The sequence below is a fragment of the Crassostrea angulata genome, chromosome 7 (assembly GCF_025612915.1).
Source record: "Crassostrea angulata isolate pt1a10 chromosome 7, ASM2561291v2, whole genome shotgun sequence".
Lineage (NCBI taxonomy): Eukaryota > Metazoa > Mollusca > Bivalvia > Ostreida > Ostreidae > Magallana > Magallana angulata.
In genome coordinates, this window is record NC_069117.1 from 33,368,917 (window position 1) to 33,382,553 (window position 13,637).

Here is a 13,637-nt window from a genome sequence, read left to right on the forward strand (position 1 = left end):
ATGAATAATGTTACTTAAAATCTATTAAATTTCTATATCTCTATAACAGTCTAATAATCTGATCTACCGGTATAATAATGTCGATAAAAAAAACTACTAAAATTACAAATGTACTGGTAGTAAATATGAGCAGTCATGAATGGTTAAAAGTCATTAGATAAATCAAGCATAAATTGGCAAAAGGAGGACTAGTACAAAATGAATAACAAATCAACTTTAACAAAACAATAAAATTTATTTTAAAAATATTTATACATTTAGCTCACAGCAGTTTAGTTTCGACGTCTAAAATAAATTTTTTAAGAAATATATATTAAATAGAGTTGCATTTCTGTCATGATTTAGTAGTAAAACATAATAATTATGTAAAACTATTCAATCTAAAAAAAATTGCAGAGATATGAGGACATTTTAAGGTGGTATGGGACACCTGTTGATATTAATGTGGATAGAGGTATGTTATAATCAAAATACTTTCATTGAATTAGAATTTTCAAATTTTACAATACTGACCAAAAAAAAAAGTTATAAAAATTTTGGGGAAGGTAAAAATAATAAAAGCTCCAGCGATATTTAAACTCATGACTTACAGATTCGTAGTCAATGCTCTAACCCATTGCGTTACGCTGTTAGGAAGAAAACATTTATAGAATTATACTTGATTATACTATTTCGATAGGAAATACGTAACGATTTGGAGGTGTCCTATACCACCTTAAATGCTTTAAATATCAACGGAAGTCCGAGATCAGATGTTGAACATTGTACTCTGGGCTACCGACACCCAGAGTAATGCACAGAGACAGCAGTTTCTCTTTGGCAGATACCCTACTTTCAGTGCAGACGGCAACACTACACATCGGCTCTTCTTGGTTTGTATTAGAGACAGCAAAACTTGGATTTCTGAGGTCTTTATCAGCAGTGAGAATGACATCATTTTGTCCTTTGATATGTTCCATTGCATTCCTGAATTTCTGACTATCAAGAACATCTGCGTGTGTGGATGGATCAAATACCACACCCATGATATGACAAGAAGGATTGAGTTTCGGAGGAATCGGCTTTATCCCACTGGCTATCATGAAAACATACTTGACCATGTCCACTCCGTAGCATTTCAGGATCCAGTTTCTATAGTAGAATGCACCCATTCTGGCATTGATTTTGATCAGTTTTGGACCCATTGGAGTCATCTTCATCTCCACGTTAAAAACGCCATTCTCCAACCCAATCTCCGTGCAGCATTGATAAGCTGCTGTCACCAGCTGACCCACTTTATCTGAACTGAGACAAGATGGCATGCAAGCAGCAGTTTCTGTAAAAGACCCTGGCCGAGTGGAACCATTGTCCACTACGAAGGCTGCTACGAGTTTCCTTCTAAAGACGACCAAGTCCACGCTGTGCACGGTTCCCTTGATATACCTAACGGCTACCACGCTAGAATCCAAACGTTGGCTCATTTTGTTTTGTAAGTCGTTGAATGCTTGGGAACATTCAGCAAGATTCTGGCAGATTTCCGTGCAAACAGTCCTTGGTCCACACTCCAGTTTCAACACACATGGTAGGCCGACTTCTGCGACAGCAGACGATAGACTAGCAATGTTGTCGATAATAGCGCTTCTCTCTACGTACAAGTATGCTTTTGGAAAGTGAGAGATATCCCCAACACATCTCGATAAAACCTGTTCTATCTCAGGTTTCTTCTTAACCATCGCTACACCCTTAACACCAGCGCCTAAACAACCCAGTTTCTTGTTAATCATGGCGGCAAGAAGTGTGCATTCCTCCAGAAATGTACAGCATCCGTTAACGTCGATGTTCTGCTTTTGGAGAATTTTGACGATGCTGTCGGCATGTAGGTCATCTTGTGTGTGGTCAGAAAAATTGTACTGAATGTATTTACTTACACAAGGAGTGGAATTGTCTTCAATTGTGTCAATGAGAGCAATCTATGAAAAAAAGAAATATAAAATAAATAAAAAGAAAACCATTCAAATGCAGAGATTGCGAGTATGGATAGGTGGATGTGATTAAATTTGCATGTAAGTTTGGGTAAAGTGTAACAGTGTTGAGCAAAATACTTCTTTACAAAGTATTCAATACTAGTACTTCATGATGATGACCTCAAGTGATGAAGACTTAAACTAAATGTTAAACAAGAAGCCCATGGGCCACGTCGCTCACCTGAGCAACAAATATCGACATAATAAAATCAGCTTAACGTAGTCATATACAAAATATCTGAACAATATCGTATAATAGATCCTGTATAAATAAAAAATTCCCCTGCATATTCTTATGTTTATCATCGGGCCTTTGTAACTGGATGATTTTACAGTCATATTACATATAAATCAAGTGAATAATTAATTTTTTTTTTTAATTTGTAAAGTTGTAACCCCCCCCCCCTTGAGAAATTAGAGAGACTTCCATTTCTTGACAATAGCATAATGCTAATAATGATATACAAAGTTTAAGTCTTTAATAATTTAGATTGGATAAGAAACAAGTCGATAAAAACGAAAAAAACAACCTATTTTTTTTTAAATTATCCAATTTGTTGAATTTGATTTTTCTGATGTATTCATACATTTTATATATGAAATAATTCGCAATTGTGTTAGCTTAAATGACAAATAAAATCAGTATTTGTATTTTGGTGTATTTTAGAGGTATTAGTCCAACCCTTTGACCTAATTACAACCGTTATGCAGAGGACCTTGAAAATAACCGTTAACACATTGTTTTATGATTATTTCAGCATTAATTTGGCAGTGTTATAAACTAATTACAAGCTACAAACTAATTATAATAAAAACACTAAAAGAAATAAACATCGGTTGTAATTTTCACCGCACAGTAAGAACTTTCAGCTCAAGTGAGCTAAAAAAAAATAAACAACCTTGAATTTTTCTTCGATGACAGCCTCCAAAACAAGCTTTCTGCAGATAGCACCCAGACCCAGTACGAGAATGGTCTTTCTCCTCAGCATGAATGCTTGTGACCTCTCAATCATGGTTTCTACCAGTGGCCAGACAGACTTGCCTGCTGAAGAAGGGTTGATGAACTCATAACGTTGACAGCATCTAATACAGTCATGGGAGTTGACCTCTATTCCAACAGGAACATATTTCTCGCCTCTTTTGCTCAGAAAGTAATCAATACCTGCAAAAAATACGGTAGTAGAATGCGTTTTTCACCCGGCAGACTGTAAAAACTCACAGTTTTTAGCAAAAATGGATGTATTTACAATATTTCTTTTACCTATAATGTTTGTTTGTGCTCCAATGCCTCCTTTTTCGAATACTGACAGAGCGTTTTCATGGTCAATTATGCCACTAAGAATTCTTTCTGATCCTTGTATCAACATTTCTTTGATTTCTTCCGTTGACTCTTGAAGGTTCCATTGAATGAGAGTGGTCTCCAGGGACTGAGGATTGGAATTACAGCCTCCGACTGGTCCGTCTTTCATCCCGACTCCACAAACAAGAGTGGTTGTGATTGGTACCTCACCAGGAGCTCGACAGACATTTGCTCGAATTCGGAAAGAATAATCTTTCATTTCCATATCTAAAGGAACAAAAAGGGTACATGTAAAGAGTGAAATATAGTTTGAAATTCATTATTCAAATATATATGTACTGGCATGTTCTTTGTCATAAACAATTTACACACTAGTCTGATTGGCTCCTTAACATGTTCGGGAAGGAAATCGTACCACTCATGTGAAAGCAAAAAATTGTTCTCCTTCCTTGTTTTCACATACATCATCACTTCATATGAAGAGATTTGCTTTCTTATTGGTGGATTGACAAAAAATGAATATTCATGATATCTTAAATAGTTACACAAACCTTCATCAGATGGGTCACAGAAATCTTCCAGCAAAATACCATCCCCAGGTTCTAAATACCAGAGAAGAGAAATGGCTGCGTCGCAGATGCTCTTAACTTCCTCTCTGTCATGGAATGAGACGCCTTTACATCCATTCCACTTTATTCCGGACGGTTTCACAACAACCTGACAAAATAAAACAAAAAGCATTTGCAATCTTGCATTATTTGATGCTTGTTCCAGTATTTCCTATTTCTAATATTAAAAGCAATATTTAACTTTACACAGTTTAAGTTGTGTAAGTCTATACAGTTCAATAGAGTTTGCAACGAAACGGCGATACATGTACATCGATTGTATTGATTTTGAGGGCCCACGATACGCATAACATATCGTCACGTGTATCATGATACACAGTACGAGTTACTTTTCATTGACTTTCTAGAGTAAAGACATTAAGAAATATCAATTAAAGGTGGTAATATTTTGTTAGTTTCGTTCTAATCAACTGAATTTTATTTCTATACAGTTTGTTGGTTGATATTGTAAATAGTTGACATATTTGCTTTATGCCATCTTATTACTTATGGAGGTAGGCAAATATAGATATGAGTTTATCTAATAATTGACAACTATATCGTGGTACATGATGTATCACATTAACATATCGTGATACGTATCATATCGTGAGGTAGCCGGCAAAACTCAAGCCTATAGCTTAATGTACTTCATTAAAAAAATTGTCAGTTAAGTTACCTTTGTAACTCGTTCACTTAGGCTGTTAAGGTATGAGACAATTTCATCCTGAATAACGTTATCAACTCCTTCCTTGAGTGAAAGTCCAACGATTTTGATTTTGGCATCCTCTGGTACCGTGTACTTGTATGGAATTTGATAACCAAAGGCAAGGGTCTCGGGATAGGCAATGCCTGCTTTTCCCATGATGATTCGCGTCCACAATTTGTCATCTGTTCTTCTGACTAGCTTCATTGAACTTGACATTGGACACTCAAGGTTGACCTCCAAATCCTCACCCTCTGCATTCTGTCCCCCTGTAATGGCATTAGTGAAGAAATTCACGAAGTATGTGACACGCCTGGGTGGATCAAAAACATCGATGAACGACCTCCCACCCTTATCGAAAGATATGGCCTTGTGGACAAATAAACTGTTCAATGATGGGTCCAGGTCACTTGGACTGAGTGTAATCCAGGACTTTGACAAGACAAGAAGCATATCTCCGGGACATTTCCGACCGCCTTCTAGTAAAATGGCCATGCATTCAACCGGTGACGCCAAGACGACAATAGATATTCCAGATTCAGGGAGGGAGGTTCTAGGAACAGCCGTCCTATCTTCCGTTTCAGGGTAGTTTGTTTGATACAAGATATACTGAAGGGCATCATAATAGTCGATTATAAGCTTGTCATTGTTGGAAATCTCCTTGACAAATTCAGATGGGGATAAATCGACTTTTCTGTTCCTTTGAAATGATTCATTGCTGTCCGATGATAAAAAGATGGGACATTTCTGATCCAGATTCTAAACAAAAAAAACCCAACTGAATTTAATAAAACTTAAGAACAATTTTTAAGTGCAAAAATGGTATAAACGTGGTGAAAATTTAACAAAGAACTAGGTACAGTTTCAGTCATATTTTGCCCTGTTTTTAAGTGACTTTTAAAAATATCACGAAAAATTTAAATGTAACATTTATTTACACAAGAATAGCCATAGATTAAAAATCTATAAATAGTTACCTGATTAGACTTTCACAATGGTAATTGTGACGTCATAAACAGTGCATTTTCCCGTATTTTCTCTTAAAACTAAGGAGACGACACCAATTTTAAATGGTTATTTGAATAGAAAACTATGTCCGCAGCCGTCGCCCACGATGAAACTCACATTATAACTTTATCATGTGATATCACATAAAATATATTAATTTCTTTCTGGGCGACGGCTTCTGACACATTTTCCTCTTCAAAAAACTATGAGAAAATGTGCTACTTTTCATCATATTTTACTACAGCTTCGGAATATGACAAAATGTTGAAGTCATATTCATTATTCTTTTTTGAAAACAGAATAAAGGTGTATAACTTGGTACTTTACGTACACATGTATTCAAGATATTGTATGCATATTTTCATGATATTTAAACAACACCCTGAATTTTAGGGGAAATATTAAAAGAAACTGTACCTTCTTCTTTCACAATTTTAGCATTTTTTTTAACGTTAAAAATCATATGCACTCAGTTTGCCTGCAAGATGCATGTAGATAGAAAAAGATTTGGAATAAGAATGCATTTTGTCATCAGAAAACCACCTACACCGTTACAGTAATTGTCAAAAAAATACATTTACCAATATATGCTTAAATGAACTGTTATTTTTTAAAGATTTTTTTTTTGAGGCAATGTTTGCTACCTTGATATCCGCATAAAACACCAAATATGTATTTTACTGTTAAATCATTTGCATAAATCTACAAATTAGTGTACATAAACCTATAGATTCACAAAATAAACCTTTGATGATGATGTTTTGATGTCTACCAACTGCTCCATATTGCAATTCTGATTCTGGTTTCCAAGCAATAAAGTTATACTGAAATATGAAATGAAACATAACTATTTGCACACAAGGTAGATTTTTATAGCATGAATATGTATACTTAATGAATGAAACTGTTTATATAAAAAGATAATAAATTGAACAATTTATGAAGTAGTATCACACAATTGATTTTTTTAGTCATATGATAACCGTACATTACATTTTCCAGTGTCTTTGTCTGTGATAAAACTACGAATCGATTTTGTAATGTATAGTCCAACCACAGGCACCTGACGTTATGACTTTTTCTCATAATAAAAATGAATACCCTATACCTAATAATACACAAGGTACCCATCGCTGCCATCTTGGATTTATTTCAAACTGTCACATAAGATGGAATTTTTGCTTAAAACTCATCGGTAAATTTACTTTGCGATCCTTTTTGGCTTCCAATCGGTGCTTCAACACCTTAGCTTACAACCGATTCAACCAAAAAAGGTGCATTACACCTGTCTTCAATAAAAATCATCCCTCATTCTGCATCGACTGCCTTAGATATGCGATAAATGTCTGAAGGGTGGACGGAAGTATATGTAAATGAGATTTCCCTGCACCGTGTGTTTGTGTCAATATTTCAAATTATATGCATTTATAAACATGTTTATATAAACTTTGTGTAATAAAAGTTATATTTGACAGTTTATAGTATCCCTTTTCTTAATTTTAACTTGCATGTTGATCGAATTCAAAATCGACGCCTTTTGAATATTTATATCAGTGCTATATTTGGAAGGGATTACCCAAAGTATGACGCAATAATGTCAACTTCCGTTCACCCTTTAGCCATTTGTCGCATACCTTAGGCAGTAGATGCAGATTGAAGGATGATTTTTTATTAATGACAGGTGTAATGCACCGTTTTGGTTAAATCGTTTGTAAGATTAAATGTTGAATGATTGATCGGATGACGGATAGGATCACCAAAAAATTTTACCGATGAGTTTTAAGCAAAAATTCTATTTGATGTGACAGTTTGAAATAAATCCAAGATGGTAGTGATTGGTACCTTGTGTATTATTAGGTATAAGGTATTAATTTTTATTACGAGAAAAATTTATAACGTCAGGTGCCTGTGCCTGTATTTAATCGTGCAATTGATAAAAATTATATAAGTAATAAGGAATCATTCTTTGAATATTATGAGATGATCAAATATGGTCGGGGGTGATCAATCTATCATATAGCCCTTAAATCCGGGCTTTATTGGATTTGATCACCCCCTACCGTATTTGATCACCTCATAATACTACTCAAAGAATGATTCCTATTCCTTAACATGCTTAAATCAACCTTTTCAGGCTTCATCACTGTGTACCGTGTGGCTCCGGTGAGCAAAAAATATTGCTATAAAAGAATCTAAATTCATGGTTAAATACCGGTATGTTTCTTTTTAGAGAGACCAGATAACAGAGAAATTTTAACAAAAAATGTATGTTTCAAAAATAAAAATGACCCCCCCCCCCCCCAAAAAAAAAAAACGGGGGGGGGGGGGGATGAAAAACAAGAACTAAATAAATTACAAGATATCAATACGACAAAGCACGTGTCACGTGTGTACATTTACGTAACGAAACACACGTCGTGGCTTTCTCCAGTACAAATCAGCAAAACTGTACGTGAATGTGTTCACTATACAGTACATATGATACGAACTGCCGAGATTTTTTTTTCACCTATAAAGAATTAATTCAACAAAAATTTCAACGTTTAAAAATAGATTCTAGATAATTCTATGTACAGCACGCCGTGTTCATTTAAAATGCGTAGTAATATATTTAGCGTAAAAAAATCATTCCGCTTTGGCAAAAATTAAAAGCAAATTGGAAATATGAGGATCTATAAACGTTAACATATGTTAATTTGTTACCTGTGTATCTGTTGAGACTTCTTTGGTCAATATTTCTTGTAGTTCCACTGTAATCAGCTGGTAATGACGGTGTTTTCTCCCTTTCCGCTGATGACGCGCTTTGTTATCGAGTCGAAAGTGCGGCTCGCGGTAAAAATAATACACAATTACAACTTCGTCTAAAACGTCATCATCAAGATGATTGAGAAATCATTGACTGATTTATCATCATTTATAGTAAACGTTAAAAAAGTAGCAAACACACCGTTATGGTATCAGTTAATCAAAACATGAGGCCTGTGGGTTGCATGAATAGCATGATCAATCTATTGTGGTATATCTATATGTATTTGTATATGTTGGATTCCGGATACTCCGTTTATATTTTGTTTAAGACTATTTATGCCCGGTCTATTGTTATTTAAATTCTATTGTCTGTAAGTGTATAAATACGACCGTCATCGGGTTTTCGGGAGACTCTCTTGTTGGTCTACGGACCAAGCTCTCCCCCTGTCCCCATTTTCGGCATTTTCATTTCTCCTTCTTAGGTTATAAACGGAATCAAACAATGTTATTTATGTTCAATATTTGATTTTCTTAATAAATTTGTAAATCTTCGTTATCTTTGTTATTTTGTACTTCAGAGGCAAACTGAAAATAATGAACCTGGGTTGATGTTGAAAGACGTTTCCGTCTTGTTTATTTATACTACACGATATAATAAATCATGGCTGAATATTTATATTTATTTATTGTTGTTATTATTACCTATAACTATATAATTAGAATAAGACAACATTTGAATATGTCTTGTTGTTATTACCTATAAGTATAGAATTAGAATAATACAACATTTAAATATGTAAACATTAAATTTATTTAGCTGTCAATTAGTTAACAGATCTAATTAAGCGTATGATTGAAGTTTTAAACGGATCAAAGAAATGTGCATCATGTTCATACGTGCACTTATTGATTTAAACTACAAGTAGTTAGATATTTTTTTTCAGTCTTAGTTCTTATATCATTGTTTAAATATGAAGCGCTTTAAAAATATTGTAAAACTTTCGTATATTCCAAGATTTGACAATACATTAAACAGTACATAAAAAGAAGCCTACTTTTTTAACATCATATCCTATTAAGATTTAAGATGCATCAACTGAAAAATCTTATTACCCTAGGCCTCAACGTATTAAAGATTACAAAATTGTAAAATGAACTATAAATAATTATAAAAAATGAAAGGGGATACGAGGGTGCTAAAGTAGTAAAATAACTAAACGTGGCACTGTATTTCTTGAGAAGATTTTTTTAACATTTTTCCTATATACTTCTATGTTTCTTTGAACCCATCTTGGGCCCTAGTATTGGTCCGGGGGTCACGGTTTTAACAACTTAGTATCTACACTATCTGATGATGCTTGCATAATAATCCCAGACATTGTAGTTTTTAAGTAAAAGATTTTTAAACATATTCCCTCTACATTTGAATTTTGAAATTTGAACCTCTCCTGGGGCACCAGTATTGGCCTGGGGGTCACGGTTTTAACAATTTATAATCTACACCATTTGAGTAATTCCACAAATTCAAGCATTTTAAACTTTGAAACCCTCTTATGGCTCAAGTAGTAGTCTGGGGATCACGGTTTGAATAATTTAAAATCTACACTATCTTAGGATGCTTGCATAGTAATCTCAGTAAACTGTAGCATTATAGTTCTTAGATGATTCTTTTTAAACATTTTTCCTTTATATTTCTATCTTGAACTTTGAACCCCTTTTGGGGCCTTAGTATTTGTCCGGTGGTTACAATTTTATCAATTTAGAATCTTTACTATACATGAAGCTTTGATGTAAATATTGGCATTACTGGTGCAGTGGTTCTTGTCAATGAGAAAAAAACCACACCCTATTTTCGCTGTTTTGTAATTATCTCCCTTTTAAAAGGGGTTTCGCCTTTTATTGTAATAATTTAGATTTTCTCATCCCATAAGAATGCTTTGTACCAAATTTGGTTAAATTTGGCCCAGTGGTTCTAGAGAAGAAGTCAAACATGTAAAAAGTTTACAGACAGACGGGCGGACGACGGACAACAGGTGATCAGAAAAGCTCACTAGAACCTTCGGTTCAGGTGAGCTAAAGAAGGGAAGAAATTAATCAATTGTTAATTATTTTATATTGTGGCGACTGGTGTTTTGCGCTGTTTTGTTGGTTGTTGTACTTGCTGGGAAGACTAAGGGTTGTCTGTAGGGGACATATATAAAGTATCATCTTCTTAAAGGGACTTGGACACGATTTGAAACCCTAATTTTATTTTTTATATAAAATGGTTTACTTGAACATTTTGAATGACTGATCAAAATTTGAATGTTAGAAGTCAAGTTACAGGCGAGATATAGAGACCAGAATTCATTGTTATGTAAACAAAGCTCGAGTCTTATGTGTTTACAATTAGTGTAAAGTAAAGAAATTACCATTTCTTTGACAAAATGACTCTTGGCAAACAAGATAAACTGATTCAATGTGTTTATCAATAATACTATTTACAAAAGGAAGCAACATTAATATACTAATTCAACACATTTGTAAACAATAACAAGACTAGGGCTTTGTTTACAAAAAAAATATTTTTAAAGTCCGTATTTTGCTTGCAACTTGCAATATGACCTTCAAATTTTGACGAATCATTAAAAAACGCAAATTAACATTCAAATGGAAAAAAAAATTGAAACTTTTGAGCTCAAATCGTGTCTACCGGTAGAAATAAAGAGTCCTGCCTTGAACTGATGAATTTTCAGCTACTGTAACATTTTTTGAGGTTGGGTAGCTCCGGGTTGGTCCTCGCAGATGATGCTCAACGTTCCGAGACCACGCTATAGCAGAAAAGCCCCTTGGTTGCGATTTTTTCATGGTTCGGTAGTTCCTCAAGTACTAGGAGTATACTCGCCCTCGGGGATGTTTTGTTGGGGGCTCTGTTGGTAAGGTATCCGGTACACGGTATCATCATGTTTGATGCTCATGCTAGAAATAGGGAGAAAACTGTTCTGTAGATGTAACGATTTTTATTCATTTCTTAAAGTAAGCATCTTTTTCTTTTTCTTCTCTATGTGTTCTATTGTTAAAAAGTCACCATGATACTGATTTTATGTGACTGTTATGTATATTGATAAACTGTATGAAGTTTCTCCAGATACCTGCTGCTGCTATTTCCTATTCAGTACAAACTGGCCACACATTGATAATTGTTGTAAAATAGTTTTGATTTGTACCCATAAGAAAAGAGTGCTTATGGCATTTTGGGCACATTTTGAGATTAGTGTCCATTGTTGTAAAATAGTTTTGATTTGTACCCATTAGAAAAGAGTGCTTATGGCATTTTGGGCACATTTTGAAATTAGTGTCCATTGATGTAAAATAGTTTTGATTTGTACCCATAAGAAAAGAGTGCCTATGGCATTTTCGGCACATTTTGAGATTTGACTACACAAAACTGAATAAAACAAATCTTACACTTGTCAAATCTAAACCTTTATGGCTATACGTACGCCAGTTTTATTGAGACGCCCCTGACTTTGGGTAAATGTCTGGTTAACATTTTAAGATATGTATTTTATCCCTCTATTTCTTACGGAAACTTATAGTTAATTTATAGCTCTATAGAAACAGCCAGATTGAAATCTACACGCCCCGTTTATTGATTGGTCGAAATCTACAGCGGCTGAAACTGACAAGAAAGTGACAGGACCAAACTTGACACGCCCAGTTTATCGATTGGTCGAGACCTACAACTACCTAGGAAAAATCACGGACCGCACGAAATAATCATGACGACGCCAGACTCAGTCTCACAGGAGACGATTTTACTGTTTCTTTTAGTTAACGTACAGAACTTACGTACATTAACAGTAATTTAGTTAATTATACTTACTTTTCATAATCAATTTATCAATTGGCTAAAAGAAAGATGTTAATATAAACATAAAAATGCTTTCTTTGATGATTCATTCGGTTAATGAAGGTAGCGATCATTGCAGAAAAAATTTACATAACCCACTAAAGCGGGTTATGTATTTTTTCTGCAATGTCGCTACCTTCATATCAAAATACTTTTGTTAATTCGTTCATGCCAAAACTCTTAATAAAAATTACTAAAAGAATACATAACAAATTGATTTTCTGCCTACCAATAACGTCCGTTTGGGCACCAATACCCCCTTTTCTCTTCAATCGTCAAAACGTTTTCGTGGCGGATAATGCTTTTTAGGATATTAGCGGATCCCTTTATTACAAGTTTTTTTTATCCGCTCCATGTCGTTTTCCAGGCCCCACTGTCTATCATGAAAGTATACCTGACCATGTCCACTCCCTAGCATGTTTTTTCTTTTATAGATCTTTAGGACATCCATTTTTTATTATTATCTTGTATATCGAATGACTTTATTTATAAGTTGTGACGTAACGGAAATGACGTACTATACAGGGAGTATTCATTATTGCCAATATTTTAGTAATTGAAGATAGGTTCAATTCAATTGTACCTATCTTTAATTCAATTGTACCTATCTTCAATTCATTGCATTTGTACCTATCTTCAAATCAATTGTACCTATCTTCAAATGAATTAAAGATAGGTATAATTGAATTGTTCCTATCTCTAATTCAATTTGAAGATAGATACAATTAAATTGAAGATAGGTACAATTGAATTGAAGATAGGTACAATTATTTGAAGATAGGTACAAATATTTGAATATTTGTTAATTTGGCGTTCCATACTTAAAGAAAATGAAAATCAAGATCTATAAAAATTACAAGATGCCGAAACGACAAAGCACACGTCATGTGTGACATTTATATAACGAAACACACATTGTGGCGTTTTCTAGTACACAATCAGCACACTGTATAGTACATCTGTAAACTATACGACTTCTTTTAACCTAAAGAATTAATCAAAAATTTATCATCATCTCGGAATTGATTCTAGATAATTCTACAGCTTGCCATTTTCATTTATAATACGTAGTAATATATTGAGCATAAACAAATTCCGCTTTAGTGAAAATTTGTTACAGGGAAAATGGAAATATGAGGATCTAAACGTTAAAAAATATCAATTTTTTATGTTGAGATTTTCTTATTCAATATATAGGTCTTGTAGTTCTACTGCATGTAATGGCGGTTTTTTTTCTCTCTAATTTTCCTGTTGACGCGCTTTGTTATCGAGTCGAAATTTCGGCTCGCGTTAGTAATAGATAACACTTTGTCTAAAAACATGAAAAAGTCATTAAAATGATTGAGATATCATTGACTGATTTATTATCATT

At 34.0% G+C, this 13,637-nt stretch overlaps 1 protein-coding gene across 1 annotated transcript; it reads right to left on the minus strand.

Annotated features, from left to right (window-relative positions):
- Positions 1-640: 640 nt before the first annotated feature.
- LOC128191493 (carnosine synthase 1-like) lies at positions 641-8,594 on the minus strand. The gene is made up of 7 exons (XM_052863593.1): positions 8,329-8,594; positions 6,371-6,449; positions 4,591-5,376; positions 3,855-4,020; positions 3,265-3,570; positions 2,903-3,165; positions 641-1,949 (listed from the first exon to the last, which is right to left on the minus strand). Exons 2-7 carry the CDS (start codon positions 6,407-6,409, stop codon positions 732-734), a joined length of 2,778 nt encoding a protein of 925 aa, XP_052719553.1. The 5' UTR covers positions 6,410-6,449; positions 8,329-8,594; the 3' UTR covers positions 641-731.
- Positions 8,595-13,637: the final 5,043 nt, after the last annotated feature.

What these genes read in the sequence shown, in the direction of transcription:
- LOC128191493 (XM_052863593.1), bottom strand. Translation starts at nt 6,409, where the DNA reads ATGGAGCAGTTGGTAGACATCAAAACATCATCATCAAAG. An exon ending in CTGTGACCCATCTGATGAAG is followed by an intron (nt 3,571 to 3,854) that starts GTTTGTGTAACT and finishes TTGTTCCTTTAG; the next exon opens with ATATGGAAATGAAAGATTAT. An exon ending in TCATCGAAGAAAAATTCAAG is followed by an intron (nt 1,950 to 2,902) that starts GTTGTTTATTTT and finishes TTTTTTTCATAG; the next exon opens with ATTGCTCTCATTGACACAAT.